This window comes from Delphinapterus leucas, chromosome 14 (genome assembly GCF_059928025.1).
Source record: "Delphinapterus leucas isolate spDelLeu-1000000601 "Yukka" chromosome 14, BTC_Dleu_Yukka2, whole genome shotgun sequence".
NCBI classification, from domain to species: domain Eukaryota; kingdom Metazoa; phylum Chordata; class Mammalia; order Artiodactyla; family Monodontidae; genus Delphinapterus; species Delphinapterus leucas.
The window spans coordinates 51,081,179-51,097,644 of NC_143142.1; the positions used below are offsets into that span (position 1 = coordinate 51,081,179).

General features: G+C 45.3%; 1 protein-coding gene across 1 annotated transcript in view; it reads left to right on the forward strand.

The window, feature by feature from the left end:
- Positions 1–16,466, forward strand: part of FHOD3 (formin homology 2 domain containing 3) — a 497,208-nt gene that overhangs the window by 311,615 nt on the left and 169,127 nt on the right. Inside the window, exons 9-10 of the mRNA XM_022587005.3 lie at positions 281–424; positions 11,642–11,880. Of these exons, the coding sequence (XP_022442713.2) occupies positions 281–424; positions 11,642–11,880 (383 nt within the window). The remainder of the gene's footprint in view (positions 1–280; positions 425–11,641; positions 11,881–16,466) is intronic.

Below are 16,466 nucleotides of genomic sequence, written 5' to 3' on the forward strand. Positions count from 1 at the left end.
AATGCTTTCACCTTTGCCATATAATGTCACCTGATCATGGGAGTGTCCTCCCTACCTTCAAGGGGAGGGAATTGTATAGCACCTGTATCCCAGGGGCGGAATATTGGGGTTCATTCTGCTTACCACACTGGAGAAGCTTTTTCTCAAATGAACTTAGCATCTGTTTGCTTTGCCCCACATTGCTATACTCGTGGCCGCTGGCTACCATGCAAAAAAATGCCCTGAGAGGCTTGTGACTGTCCCCTAAGACATGTCTGTGTCCTTTTCTTTCTCCATCCAGACCTTGTCAGGATTGCCAGACCAAGACACCTTCTACGATGTGGTGGACTGCCTGGAGGAGCTGGGCATTGCAGCTGTGTCCCAGCGGCACTTGACCAAGAAAGGGACTGACCTGGACTTGGTGGAGCAGTTGAACATCTATGAGGTAACAGGATATGTGTATGCCTTTTGTAGGGCCTCATACAGCCTGCACGAGCGTCAAAGGCTGAGGGAAACATACTCTAGACCAGTGGCTCTGAGTGTGATGTGGCAGCATCTGTAACACCTTGGAGCTGCCAAAATGCAGGTTCTCAGGCCCCGCCCCAGACCTGCTGAGTCAGAAACTCTAAGGGTGGGCCCAGATTGATTAATTGCTATTTTATTTTAAGGAACGTTCATTCCGAATGAGGGGTGGTGGGGAAGGAGGCACACAGATCGTGTTTCTTATCCTCGGATAGGGGTGGAACTTTCGGCAGGGCTCTACATAATTTGTAGGGTCCAGTGCAAAATGAAAATGCGGGGAAAAAGTGCTATTAAAGATACTAAACTTTTCACTTTCTTCTGCTTTCTCTCTCACCTTGTCATGGTGGGTTTTTTTTATTTGCTAAAAGTATGTACGCATTGAAGACTATTTGGGAAATACCAAAAAGTGTAAGAGAAAGAAACCGCCCATGATTTTATTACTAACCATGGTTAACATTTTGGTCTGTTTTTCTAGTCTTTTTTGTAAATGCATAGACTATTAACTCCGGAGATAATAGTGTGTATACAGTGTTGTGTACTGAATCTTTATTAGTAAATATTTTGGAACCATTTACTTTTGTCATTGAATCGTCTTCAAGAATTTCATTTTATTAGGAACATAATAGCCTGTCTGTATGCAAGTACCTTAATACATATAACCAGTCCCTGTTTTCTCAGATTTAGATTGCTTCCAAGTTTTTGAAAATGATAAATGCTGTTATAATGAACAGCTTTATTCATAAATTTGTGTGCACAGCTAGAGTCCTAGGAGGGATATTTCCCAGCTGAATGGCTCCATTGTGATCTTCACTGGGTAGAAGTGGAGAAACTGACATGTAACTCATTACTTCCTTAAAGTTACTGTCATAATAAGTGACAAGCTGAGGAACAGAACAGAATTATCTTTGTATGATCTTAGGAAAAATCAGTGGAAACTGAGCCAGAGAGATCTGCTGTCAGAGCCTAAAGCTTCCCACAGCTGGCCAGCTCTTTTGCCCCTGCTCTGGGCATCTTCTCCTCTAATGAAGCCTCACTTACCCAGTAATCTGCTCACACTTTCATGTTTTATTATCAGTGGGTGGTGGAGGAGTATGTTCTCATGGCTCCTAAGAGACAGGATAAAGTAGGAATTAAGTAAGAATACTAAAGATGGAGAAGGAAGGGACTAAAGACAGTTGGCTCACATCAAGGTAGAAGGACGTTTCCCAGTACATATACCTCCCTTTCTTTACCCCCTTCCCCCGATCAGAGCTCCAATCTCTGAGACTCTGCTCAACCAGGGGCTTATATTATCATAGCTTTGGATTCTGTGTGGTCAGTGTATATCAGAAGATAGCATAATGCAGGTGAATTGCCTACTAGTGAACCAACTGGGAGAGCATTTTGAAAAGTAGCCTGGATACCTCCCCCAGAAGACTACTTTCTCTCCAGTCTACCTGACTCTCAAGCTACCTCCCCATCTTCCTCTTTCCATTCATGCCAAACGTTTTAAAAGATGTCCTGTGTTCACCGTCTTCCTTTTGTCAAATGGCATTTGCTTAATTTTTTTTTTTTTTTTGCGGTACGCGGGCCTCTCACCGCTGTGGCCTCTCCCGTTGCGGAGCACAGGCTCTGGACGCTCAGGCCCAGCGGCCATGGCCCACGGGCACAGCCGCTCCGCGGCATGTGGGATCCTCCCGGACCAGGGCACGAACCCGTGTCCCCTGCATCGGCAGGCGGACCCCCAACCACTGCGCCACCAGGGAAGCCCCATTTGCTTAATATTTTAACATTAAGTACATATCATTCACAAATGTAGATTATATGTTTCACTCAAAGAACAAGAAAACAAACACCCATTGTGATGGTTAACTTTATGTGTCAGCTTGACTGGGCCACGGGGTGCCCAGATATTTGATCAGACATTATTCTGTGTCTCTGTAGGTATTTCTGGATGGAATTAACATTCACATTGGTAGACTGAGTAGTGAAGATTGCCCTCCTCCATGTGGGTGGGCCTCATTCAATCTACTGAAGGCCTGAATAGAACAAAAGGCCGAGCAAGAGAGAATTCACTCTCTGCTGATGGTAATGAGCTGGGACATAGTTTGCCTCTTACCTTTGACCTCTGGCTAGAACTAACACCATTGGCTCCCTTGGTTCCCAGGCACTTGGACCACAGATCTTGGTACTTCTCAGCTGCCATAATCATGTCAGCCAACTCCTTACACTAAATCTCCATATATATCCTATTTGTTCTGTTTCTTTGGAGAGCCCTAATACACTCATGTATTTAAGAAGTAGAATATTACCAGTAACTCGGAAGTGTCCTTGATGGCCCTTCCTGGTGTCATCCAACTAATTTCCAGCACTGTCCTCTTTTTTTTTTTTCTTTTTAAATAATTTTGTCTGAAAATAACTTATTCTGTGAGCTAACACAAAGGATCAGATTATCAAATAAGAGTTGACAGATCTGAGGTCTTGCTACCTATAGCAGAGCTATACTAATCTATCTAGGCTAATCATTTCCAGAATACAGAGGTGCAGAGACCTGTGACTCCCAGGTCTTTTATTCATATATCAGACATGTGCTTTCTGACCCAGAACAATAGATGAGGTCTCCAAGTGTGGTTCACGCGTCACCTCGCCCAGTGAGTAATTTGCTTCCTAACTATGAAGGCTGTCTACTACATAGTCCAGAGAGTCATGGCGTATAAATCCATAAATTCTGTGTTCATTTAGTGTAGGCGATACTTAGCCAATCCTACCCTGCTAATTAAGGGCATTCCAGGAACAAGAACTCTCATTTTAGCAAATATCATCAGGCTGTTTGTTAGGTAGTCTAGTTATTAGCATTTTTACAAAAGATTAGGTGGGGTCATTGTCTTCTTTGTTTCCGCAGAAGCATCACTACTACAAAAGGAGTAGAGGGATCACAGCCCAGCTGTTTTAACTCCTTCCTCCCTGTCTGTATCCCTAAACAACATATTAATTTTGTCTTTTTATAGATGGAACCATACCTTTGGTGTCCTCCTACAGTTTCTCTTTTTGCTTATTGTTTTTGAGACCCACCCATGTTGTTATGTGAAGTTCTAGTTCGTTCACTTTCACTGCTGATGAATATATCCCAGTTTATTTATCTGCTCTTCTCTTGATGGATGTCGGCTGGCTACAGCTTTGTTGCCATGACAATGCTACCATGACCATCCTTTTCTGCGTGTGTGTGCGCGCGCGTGCCCAATACTCTTTATGTTTACATATCAATTCTATACTCGCTTTGTAAAAATATGTAGACGTTTTTCTTCTTTCTCTCTGCCCTTGTCTCTGGTCTTTGATTGTTTGATAGAATTCCCTTGGGAAATTGGGTGGACCTGTGATGATGGTGATGATGGGGCAGAGGAGGAGTGTGTGTGTGTGTGTGTGTGTGTGTGTGTGTGTGTGTTGGAGGCAAGAGATCTTTGGTAACTATGTTTTTTCTATGGGTATTGGTCTATTTAAACTTCCTATCTTTATGTAGATCAGTTTTTCTGAATCATATTTTCCTAGGAAATTATCCACTTTATCTGGATTTTTAAACTGATTACTAAAGAGATATATAAATAGTCTCTTAGGAATGTTTTTAATTTCCTCTTGTTCAGAAGTTATTTTCCTTTGTTAATTTTTGTGTTTGCAATTTCTCCCTTTTCTTCCTCTGGGTTAACTAGTGGTTTGTCTGTTTTGTCGTTGTTGTTAATTTTGACTTGTGTATGGATTTTCAGCGCTCTTCTGTTTTGTAACTCAAAACGTTTTTATCTCTATAATTCCCCTCTTTAATTTTCTTTCCGTTTACTTTGTTGTTCTTTTTTTAGATTTTTAAGTTGTTTATTTCCTTTTATCCTTTAACCATCCTCGCATTCCTGGACTGTAACCCACTTGGTCATGATGTGTTCTTTTGTAAAGTGTGCTGTTGGAATTCTGTTCGATACTAATTTATTTAGGATTTTTACGCAAATAGTCATAAGTAAGATTGGCCTCCCTCTCAGCCTCCCCCCTCTTCCTTTCTTCCTTTTCTGTATGCCGTCCCTAGTAGCTTGGGCATCACTGTTATGCTAGCATCATAAAAAGATGATGCTGGTGGTCATGAAACCACTTTTGTAAGTTGCTCCTGTAGAATGCACTCCCGGCGACTATGTCTATGGATGTCTCTAGGGTACCTCTCTGATTGTTCCTCCTCGATGTCCTCCCGTGGATCTTTCTTCTCTGTCTCTTCCCTTTCAGTGTTGGGGTTTCCTTATCAGACCTCCTCCTCTCTCAGTACATGCAGCCTGCACTATGATTCACCCAGTGAATTCAGCAGCTTTTGAGGCTGGCGGCTGATACCTTGACCCTGAGCTTCCTGCCAAGACTCCTGGCTGCCTGACCCTCTGCCTGCTTGTCTTTTTGTATTACGTTCATTCATTCATTGAGGGTATGTCGCATACTCTGCTAGGGCTGAAAATACAGAGCTAGAAGATCTGTCCCTGCCCCAAGCAACTTTCATTATGTGGTCTAAGACAAGCAGGTGGCTGGTTCCCCCAGCAGCTAACTGTGATGGCACAGGAAGGGACATGGAACATGCCAGAGGAGCTCAGATTATGTCAGTCACAGCCACCTGGAGGCTGCACGTGACATGTATCCAGCCCTAACGAAACCTTTTATTTTTCTCCCATGACAAAAACAAAAATCCCGCACAATCTGTTCATTTCTCCGTCTCCACAAAGCGCAGAGTCTCCCAAGTTACAAACCCGGAGCTGTCCTGGACTCCCTCCTCTCTCCTCTGTCCCCACGCTCGGCAGTCCGATTGCTGAAGACTGTGATTTCTTCTCCATTCCCCTAGCTCAGGCCCTCATCATTGCTTGCCTGGATTATTGCAATATCTTCTCACTCTTTTGTTCCTCTGTGAATCCGTTCATTCAACAGAACTTTACTGAGCACGTACTATGTGCCAGGCACTATTCTAGGCCCCAGGACACAGCAGCAAACTAGATAGACAAGGCCAGTGTCCTGAGGGGATGCACGTTCTCATGGGGTGCAGACAGTGATCAAAGTACGTGAGTAAGCTGAGGATCCAAGATTGCTGGCGTGTCTATGAAGAAAAGAGACAGGATGAGGTAGAGGTGGGACACTGAGACAGGGGGAGGAAGGCCCATCTGAGGTGGTGGCCTAAAGAAGGACAGTGACAGAGGGGAGAGTAGTGGAGGAGCGCAGGTTTGGCAGGTGTGAAGGGTTGAAAGGAGGTGTGATGACGGGCAGGGCCTGGAGAGGTTGGCACCTGCAAAGTGGCATCCCCTGGAGGCTTCTCTGCTTATTCCCTCTTCCTAACTCCCTGCAACTGAAAACAAGGGATCCTCCTGGAAGTCAGGTCTGACTACGCCATTCCTCTATTTAAGGAAATAAACAGGAGTGAAGAATGAATGAATGAATGAAAAACCTTAAAATCTTTTTCACAGCCCGTGGGATGAAGCCCAAATTCTTTGAGTTGGTACGAGAGCTAACACCGTCTGTGGCCTTTGTGCTTCTATGGCCTGTCTCGGGTCATTCCTAAGATGTCTCTGAAGTTTCAGCCACACTCAACTTCTTCTGTTTCTTGAACGTGAAAGGCAGGTCATCAGGGAGCTTCCCTTTATCCATTCTCCTTGCTTTGCCTGGAGTGCTCTTCCTTCCCATTCTCAGGTTGGCAAACTCCTCCTCCTCCTGTAGGAGTCATCTCAGATATCCCCTCGTCCGCAAGGCCTCTTTGACAAGGTAAAAGGAGTTCCTGCTACTTGTCACCTGCACTTTGTTTATAACCCAGGAAGGAGCACTTGTCTGTGTCCACACCTCAGACTGAACAGTCCTCAGGTCGCACTTGTCTATCTGTTTGCCTTTGTCATCTGTCTCATTCCTCTCTAACCCCTGTGCCCAGCAGCACACCTGCCCAGAGTAGAAGTTCAGTAAGCACTTGAATGAAGGTCTCTTTTAAATATCACACATTTTATTAACAGACGCTGGGTTGAAGGAAGGGCATGATTTAATCAGAAATCAGCTACCTTAAAGGGGAGATGCTTTGAGTAATCACTCAAGGTGATTACTGAATGCTTGGGGTACCAGGTAGAGTCAGGATTTTTATTCCTTTCTGAAAATTAATGCAGTTTTAAAAATACTTAGTGCCACAGGACAACTAAGTTCATTATATGCAAGGGCAGCAGGGAGGCCTATAAGCAGTGCCAATATTTTCCTCACAATAGACTATGAATGTTTTCAAGCCATTGTAGAGACCTTGGTAGGGTTTCTAGAATTCTTCTTAATAGTGGAGGATGTCTGGTGACCATATGTCCTGGACTTTCTGGGGAATGCCGAATTCCATGTAATTTAATTCCATTTTAGAAAGGTGATTTAATCCATGTTTAATTAAATTCATTTGAATTTTTATAACTTTGAATGATTTTTCAAATACGTAAATTCACGAATCAAAATAAAAAGTCTTTTGTCAGATTGTGTTCTAGCTTTTGATTCTGAAAATGTGGTCCTAGTAATGGCAAAGGCATCTTAGGGATGAAGACTTTGGGGGTAAGGGGGTGACTGTTACTGTCAGGAATAAATAACTTATAGATCCAATCTCTTAAAATTCTTCCTTTGTCATAGGTGGTTTTAAAAATGTGTATCAGTTAGCTCTTGCTGTATAACAAATATGCCAAAAAGAGTGGTCTTAAAACAGCAATTATTGCTTATAATTCTGTGGGTCAGAGATTTGGGCCTGGTTCACCTGAAAGATTCTCAGGGAGCTACAGTTATCTGATGGCTTGACTGGGGCTGAATGGTCTAAGATGGTCTCATTCACCTGGTTTGGCATTTGGTGCTGCTGTTGGCTGGGCCATATGTCTTCAGCGGACTAGCCTGAACTTCTTCACGTGTAGCAGCATTTCAGAAGGACAAGTCTCAAAGCGCAAACACTTCTGAGGCATCTATGTCTTCTGACGCTCCACTGGCCAAAGCAAGTCACATGGAAAATTGTTGACTCGTTGTAGGAGAGGGCTACACAAGGATAAGGAAACAGAGAGGCACGATTCCCCGGGAACCTAGGGCTATAATCATCTACCACAAGCTGTCATCAGCATAGTTGCTTCTTGAAATGGTACTAGCACTGGCATCCACGTCACCTAAAAGCTGAGTCAGGATGTATAGGTATGAATTAAAAAGAAAATGTGGGATAGCAATTTGGAAAATGGTAACATCTGCTGTGTAAAGATGGCTGCCTGTCATGGAGGTTAATAGTAGTATAACAACGTAAACTCAAAGAAATGTTAATAGATTTTGACCTCCATTAAGAACGGTCAGATTGTTCAATGTTTGATGATACTAAGAAATTATTTTAAGCAGGACAGTGGTATGTGGTTATGGGTTTTAAAAATCCTTATCTTCTAGGGATATATACCGAAATATTAATGAGTGAAATTATATGATCTGGGATTTATCTCAAAAAAATCTGGCTGGGCTTCCCTGGTGGCGCGGTGGTTGAGAGTCCGCCTGCCGATGCAGGGGACACGGGTTCGTGCCCCGGTCCGGGAAGATCCCACATGCCGCGGAGCGGCTGGGCCCGTGAGCCATGGCCGCTGAACCTGCGCATCCGGAGACTGTGCTCTGCAAGAGGAGAGGCCACAACAGTGAGAGGCCCGCGTACCGCAAAAAAAAAAAAAAAAATCTGGCTGTGGGGTTGGTGGCAGGGAGTAAATGAGGCAAGATTGGCCAGGGTCGATAGTTGTTGAACTGTCATAGGTGATGAGCACGAAAGTCTTTGTATATGTTTGAAAATTTCCACAAAAATTTAAAAAGAATGTTTAGATCGTTCAGTGGCCTCAAAGACTGGTGGAAGTTGTCACAGATGCCACCTTAGTCCGCTCCTCACAGCTTTCTTGATAAGATGGGGTGGGATGTGCAAGCAATCAGTGCTGGCTGAGGAACCTGCTTGCTCCTCATCTTGGTTTTATAGACAGTGTTCTACATTTTTTTTTTTTTTTTTTTTTTTTGCGGTACGCAGGCCTCTCACTGTTGTGGCCTCTCCCGTTGTGGAGCACAGGCTCTGGATGCGCAGGCTCAACGGCCATGGCTCACGGGCCCAGCCGCTCCGCGGCATGTGCGATCTAACCAGACCGGAGCACGAACCCGTGTCCCCTGCATCGGCAGGCGGACTCTCAACCACTGCGCCACCAGAGAAGCCCGTGTTCTACATTTGATTAAAAGAGTCAGAAGGTATCTGACGAGGGGTCCAGCAAACAAAACACTCCATCATTTGGGTGAGATTAGAGATTGTTCAGGACATGGTTGATCTCACCTTGGGTCCCATGGAGGACACTGAACTTGTAGTTAATTAGATCTGACACCACAGATTCTGAATAAGTCTCTTGATAAGTGCTGTTCTCTCCAGGTGTTTTCCAGCCCTTAGTGGACTTGACTCTAATCCATAGTGCTCCCTAGTATCTGAAGAATTTGGAACTGCCATCAAGGCCCTGTACGTGAAAGTGCGTCTCTCTTCCTATCATCAGTGGACACTGGTGATTCTAAAATTCTTCTTGTAAAAACAAAACCAGGAGTGAAGACCAGCCCCAAATTTCATGTTACAGGATTCCTGACTGCTAAGCTCGAGACTGCCATTGGATCTCCTGGGATTCTGAGCCCCATTTACCCTCCGCCCTCATGCACCCTTTTCTTTGTTTAAGGGGTTGGATGTTTTGTTGAGGATCTGAACTTTAGACAGCCCTCATTGAACTCCCTTTTATGGTGTCATTTTGATAATCTTTCAAGACTTTTCATGTAAACTTTCTGATTGTCTCCATCTTCCTTGACAAAAGGCAGTTAAAGTAGATTTCACTTTGTGCACACTCCGTGTACTTCTCTGAAAGGCACTGTGAGTGGAATGCTATTTGATCCTTGCATCTCTGAGGTTAGGCAAGGAATTAGAAATATCTGAACTCTACTTTATCCCCTAATCTTATCATTCCAAATGTGTGCTTAATTAGAAGCAGAATCAATACTTCAGGTCAGCATAAGTTCAAATGGTCTAGAATTTGTACATCTAAAAATGAAGAAAAAATAATTGGCTAGTAATATTTTAAAATACTCTCCTTGGTTAGGTGTATAATCATTCTCAAACTTTCCCCAGAGAATGCCATTTAAAGTGCTAAAGTTGAGATGATAAAAGTGGTTAACCAAATACATAACTTCTTTCTTAGTTCTTGCAGTTATACCGCAGACCCCCCTGTGCCGCACCCCCCTCCCCCAGGAAACAGACTTTCCAGTGAGATTTTGTAACAATAGAGCTTTTTCTGAACTCTTATCAATTCTTACCTCAAACCTCCCCAAATTATGTCTGACTTGTAAATTCTAAGGGAACAGAATAGTCAAAATATTATTAAATTGTCTTCATCTATCTGGGAGTTTGTTACAGAATGTATCTGGCATGTAGACAGAAGAGTTTTCACTGAATCAGTCTCACCCAAAAGCTAGAACTGGAGGAAACTGGAGATGGAGCAGATCAAGGGAGGCTGCACTCCTGAGAAACAGGCCGTGCATCTCAGGTGTCCATTCTCGTGAACGGGATGAGAGTGGCCAATCTGGCCCTGACTAAGCCAAGCTCACCTTGCTGTGTGAACACAGTTGGCATCAGTGCTTTGGACAGAGGAGGCCACTGATTTTGCCGTAGCCAGGTTTTATGTAGACAGGTGATGTCAAAGCCAAATAGCATGGTTAGTCATCTGGGTCTTTATATTACTTCTCCATTCTCTCACTTGTCAGGACCACGTTGTGAAATGTGACCAAGAGCACACACAAGGCTGGAAAATATGCACCTTTGGGGTCGGGGGACCATGTGGGTCCTTGGGTGCCACATCAGAGAGACTGCTGGACTTGCTTTGGCCTGGCCCACCTGGTGTGCGAGGTGGCCTGACCTGCCAGTTCTGTGTGATGGAGGAATTTGTGGGCATCCTAGGCCCCTTCATCCGAGGGCCTATGTTGGGGAAGAATGGTCATATTAATTGAGTACTAGCCACAGGGAAAGCCCTACCCTAGCTGCTTTATATATGTTAGATAAGTTTTCTTACCAAAAACCTGAAAATGCAATCCTCTTAGCCTCATTTGCCGAGAGAGAGGCTCTCAGGCAAGCAATTTGCTGCAGGTCACCCTTGGTCCACTAGTGGCCCAGGCAGCCACACAGAGGTCTAGTCAACGATAACTTGTGCTCGTCTGACCGTGTAGTGTTTGAGAAGGTAGGTATAAAAATAATTAAAGAAGCTGGAGATACAGATAGGTGTAACCCATGGTTGAGAAGAGTGAGCTCCAATAAAGAGAAGCGTATGCATAGAGATGGTGGGCGTTAATGTGAGCTGAGAGAGCCATGGAGTAGGGTCCAGGATAGAGGAGATTAGGAGAGGGCCGAGCTGGGCCTTTGGACAGGGTACCACCCAACTAGAAGCAGGGCTCCTAGTGTAAGTGCTTTTAAGAGGAAATTTTTTTTAAAAAACGTAATTCTAGAGGTCCAGTGTATTTCTGGTCTCTATTTTTGCGACCGCAAGTACAAGCAGGCTCCTGAGACCAGGCTGCAGAGGGTTCCCGGAGAGCCGCGGTGCGCGGGGATCTAAAGTCAGACCTCTCAAAAGACCTGCAGGTGAGGCCGTTCGGCTCACCTCGTTTGTGGCTCCCGCCTTTCTCCTTGCTGTGCTCTTCTGAACAGCCTCGCTGGGAAGGCGAGCTCCGCAACTTTCAGGACCTCCGGGGCTTCCGGCTGGCGTTGGGCGTCAGGAGAGACTCCGCCTCCTGGACCAGGGAAGAGCAAAGGCGGTGGGGGCGGGGCGGGGCGGGGGGCGCGCACGAGAGATGACCTCGGAAAGGGCAGTGCTGGGCCGCAGAGTGAAGAGCCCATCTAATCACAAAATATTTCTCAGGTCTTCTCGTGACATCAGTTGACCTTTTTGTATCCGTTTGGGAAAATCTCACAGTGGCGAGCATCTTTTGGTTTGCAGGTGGCGCTTTAGGATGCGTGTGGTTGTGATGACCTTGTGGAGAAGCCGCAGCCACAGGATGGGAAGACACGGCGCAGAGTGCTCATTGGGGCGGGACTGTGAAAGGCTGTCAGGTCTGAGCTCGCGCTGGGCGCTCTCTGCTTTTCCAGGTGGCACTCAGGCTCGAGGATGGCGACGAGACGGCTGAACCACCCCCCAGCGGGTGCCGGGACCGGAGGAGGGCCAGTGTGTGTTCCGGCACGGGCAGCGAGCACCAGGGCGTGGATCGCAGGCGGAGCCGCAGGCACTCGGTGCAGAGCATCAAGAGTCCTCTGTCGCCTCCGTCCAGCCCCTGCTCCCCGTCGGCTCCCGACTTCAAGGCCAGTCAAGTGCGAGATCTCCGTGAAAAGTAAGTATTAACCCAGCCGCGGAGAGGGGCGCAAGGATGCCGGAAAGAGGGAGGGAGGCCACAACCCCACCGGTGCCCTTGACCATCCCCGCCTCTCCTGCGCCCTGCCTCCTCTCTACCATTAAACCATCACCCCTAATTACCCCGGAACTTCCCAGGGGCAAGGTGGCCCTGGTGACATGCGTAGACTTGGTCTTACTAACGCCGTGAACTCATCTTCACCCACTTGTGTTTTCATATTATTTAGCATCTCAGTTAATACCTGTGTAGAAATGCTGTGCTTTATCAACTAGAAAAGAATCCAAAACACAAAACTTTGGCCTAGAAATAAATGGTATGCCACCACACGAATGCGAGATCGATAGAGTCTGAGGTACTCATGATAATACATGGTTGAGGTTGAGTTAAATGGAACAAATATGTGCTTTCATATAACTTCAGTAAATACTGATGCCATCATTCATTCAGTCAGTCATGCAGCATACTTTTTTATTAAGTGTCTGTTATAGGCCAGGACTGTTTGAAACCGTGAAGACATATACATAGAAAAGGTATGATCTCCATTCCTGTGACCCTCCCATCTGGGCAGGGAGAAGGTAAGAATGAAGACAAGGACATAAAAAGAAATAGATTGACAGTCCCATGAGAAATTATGTATGTCCAAAATATAAAATTTGACAAAATCTATAAGAGCTCAGAAGTGGTTCCATAAAACAGAGGTGCAGCAAAAGGATGGCCATGCTGCTCCGGGGCCTGGGTCCAGTTATATCTTCCCAAATGGATGCTCTCAGTTCACTAGGATGGTGGGACTCTGTGGACCAGTCCATGCCAGCCAACTCCACTGAGGCTGACAGATACACTGGTTGCCAGTGCACCTCTTCCTGCTGCTGGCGGAAACCCTGCTCACATCACTTGACTGAAGCGTTGTCCCCCCATCATGGAGATCCACCTGGGAGCCAAATGTAGGTCAGGAGGCTGCTTGGTGTAGAAGAATATAACTCAGAATAAGTGGTGTGACCTTAAGATAGTGAGGTCTGTCACTCTCCACATATGTCCCTTCCGCTCTATCCCTAAGGGGACACCCACCCCATCCCCACCACTACCAAGAAGTGACTTGAGCAGTCTGGTACTCATGGGATCACTGGAACATGAACCGGTCCAGGCCTTTGGGTGCCCCCTATTACAGAAGGAGAAGGAGGACATCGGTCTGCGAGTGATGTGCAAGGCATGGTCCATGTTGACACCCTTCTCCATCACCTAGCTCTCCATCTACAGGTTTTTCTGTCTCTAAGAGTCTGTGTATAGCAATCTCTATTTTAGTGAAAAGAAGACCAAAACTTCTGAACGGACTGAGGAATGAGAACCTCTACTATGAACATTGTACTTTGTCAGCTAAGATCTTCAAGAAACTCAGGCAGTGCTCAGAGGGCCCTGGAAGCTCTCTGTAGTGCTGCCTCTGGCTAATAGCTTGAGGAATTAACATGGAGAGAGTTAAGGAAAGTGTACACAGTGGGCTGAAAAATCGGTTTAAAACCACCAAAGAGGCTGAAGGTAGGAGTTAGAAGGCCTTGTTAGCAGCATTTGGTGTTCTTTTGCTCTGTCTGACTTGGGTCATGTTTGTTTCTGTTCTGTTTCTTGTTTTTACGCTTTTCAAAGGTCCCTGTGTTGTGAGTTCAGGTGACCACACCTTGTGATATGTTGGCAAAGGTAACAGCAGTGGAGTGGACCTTCCTGGGCACAGTTTTGAGCCTCTGGGCTTGGTGGGATCTGGAACGGGAGGCCACAGATGGTCCTCTGAATGTTCCTGCCTCAGTGTTTTCAAATAGGACTGATTTTTCATTTTAATGAAATTTTTACTTTAATGTAAATTTCATAGCATTTGTTTAAGAAAAATACGCTTTCCAGCTTACCAAGAAAGGTAAAGGTTTTCAGATTGGTGATTATGAAGTGGCTTCATCCATGTAGCCTGTTGGAGGGATTTTGCCCTGTGGCCCCAAAATGACACCGTAATTTTGGCAGAAGTGGGAGTAGGATAGAGGGAAAGTGTGACGATAAGCAAATTGGGAAGCAATCCCTGCATGCATAGCTTAGTCACCTGCTCAGCATCTGTGCCTCAAACATTACCTTAGAATCAAGAAGTTCATTGTGCTCTATTCCCCGTAGACCTTGAAAGACACAGACACATGCCTGACCTAGATTACTCTTCATCTGTGCGAACGTTCCGGCCCTGCTTACCGCTAACTTGTAGCAACATGCCTGCCTACGTCACATATGAAGAATTTTAGGCTGAATTGTATTACTCTGTGTCCCAACTAATGCCAATACTTCTGAAAAGAAGGTAGAGCTATGTTACAGGGTAGAGATTCATGTTGTCCTAAACTGTATATGGCACTCTCCACTCAGGCGGTTCTTCTCTGTCACTTGAATTGGATTCTCATGATGGTCCTCTGTAGGATCCAGGCAGGACAAGTATCATTACCCTCACATTACAGATGAGAAAAGAGTCAGGGGCTTGGTACCTTGTGATGAATCTTAGGACTAGGGAACTAAGCCCTGGGTTAAACCTGAGTCTTTGGCCTTTGCTGCTCAATGTCCGAATCGTATAGAACCACTTGCCACCCTACCGTTCCTAAACATAGTCATTGAGTGAGATGAGTGAGATTTGTACTTCTGACTTTTTAGACAGGGAATTTGTTTACATACCATGTATGTGTATTTTTGTTCAGGTTAATATAAAAATCAAGGAGAGTCGAACAGGAGAAAATCCCCCAGTCTTCTTACAGACTTAGGCCAGCTAGGCTATGTGCTTAAATAAGGACGAGTAAGCCTCAAAACTCACATTGCTCTTCTGAAGAAATAGAAGTCCACAGTGAGCATTTACCAAATAAGGTATGAGTTTATTGGTCATCTGCCACCTAAAAGTACCTCTTGTGACTATGTGTGCCATAGTGAGTTTCACCTTTGCAATTAAATTTACAGATCTGATTGGAAGAAAAATGTTGGTGCTTTCATTGTTTTACCAAGAAAGTTATTTTTAGCATCTAATCATCAAAAGAGCCAGTGTCTCTTGTTTAAATTGTAATAGTATATAATGTTAGGACTAAAAAGTCTTCAGGGTCGTCAAGCCCAGACCAGAAGGCCTTTCCGCGCACTCAGCCTCGGACATTCTCCTCCCTGAGGCACCCCATTCTATCTTTGGACTTTTTGGCTTGTTAGTCAAGTCACCTGGTCTAAATTTGCTCTATGATGTGGTAGCTCTGTTGGTGCTTAGCCTTTCACTATATGGATAGAATTTCCCTATAATGTTTCCCTATTCATCCTGGTTCTTACCTCTGTCAACACACACTGGGTCTTCTTGCTGCTCTGTATATCCATCTTTCTGACAATGAACTTGGCATGGGACTTTATAATATATAAATTTTAATTTCATCCTGTTGAGTTCCACACAACATTCTAACCCATAGAGGTAATTTTGAACTTCATTTAGTCGTTCATGTTAGCAGTTGTGCCATCCAGCTTTCAGTCATGTGTACATTTTAATACACATGGAAGAGTGACCTGGCGGGTAGTGGATGGTGACAACAGCTTGGAAGTAGATGGTACAGACGACTCCCACATTCCTCAAAGTCAAGGGTTGGAAATATTCTCTGTCAAGGGCCAGGTAATAAATATGTTAAGCTTTGCAGCCCAGACAGTCTTTGTTGCAACTATGGCTGCTTTTATGCTTTTTTTGTAGCATAAAAGCAGCCATAGAAAACAGGCTAGAGAATGAGTGTGGCTGCCTTCCACTGAGACTTTATTTATGGACACTGAGATTGGAGTTTTACATGTCATGAAATATTCTTTAGATTTTTTTCCCCCAGCCATTAAAAAAAATGTGAAAATCATCCTTAGCTGACAGACTGTACCAAAACAGGTGGTGGGCCACATTTGGCCCACAGGCTTGCCAACCCATATTCTAAGGGGCTGCGTTTCTTGAGGGAAGTTGCAGGGGAAGTGTTTTGGAGTTGGCAAAGAGGAGTATGTGGGTAAGAGAGAAGAACCCGTCACGCCATATGAGAAGTCTGTTAGGGAACAGCATCCTTAAGTCCAGGGTTAGAGCAAGGAATATTCCATGAAGGTGTGGAGGCTGTTTGCTGATGGCTGCTCATGCGTTCCCAGTGGGAGGCTGAGGGGGTTGGAGAGGGTGGAGAAGAGTCAGACTAGGGGGACATACAGAGCCGGTGCGGGGGAGGGCGTGTGGCAATGAGCCCAGAAAAGGATGTGCTGCTCAGGGATGTAGAGGCAGGCTGGGACCGGTCTCAATGGCCCCGAAAGGCAGTGGTCTTCAACCAGAAGTGATTTTGTCCCTAGGGGACACTGAGCAATGCCTTGGCACTTTTTGGGTTATCATAGCTGGGGTGGGGAGTGCTGTTGGCATCGGTGGGTGAGTCTAGGGACGCTGCTAAACATTCTACAGTGCAAGGACAGCCTACCGTAATGAAGAATTATCTGTTCTAAAATGTCAACCCTGCCTTAGGGGAAGGCACGTAACTGGTTGTGGTTTTCACCTCCTTGGGACGATGCTGAGGCAGGGAGTCTTTAGA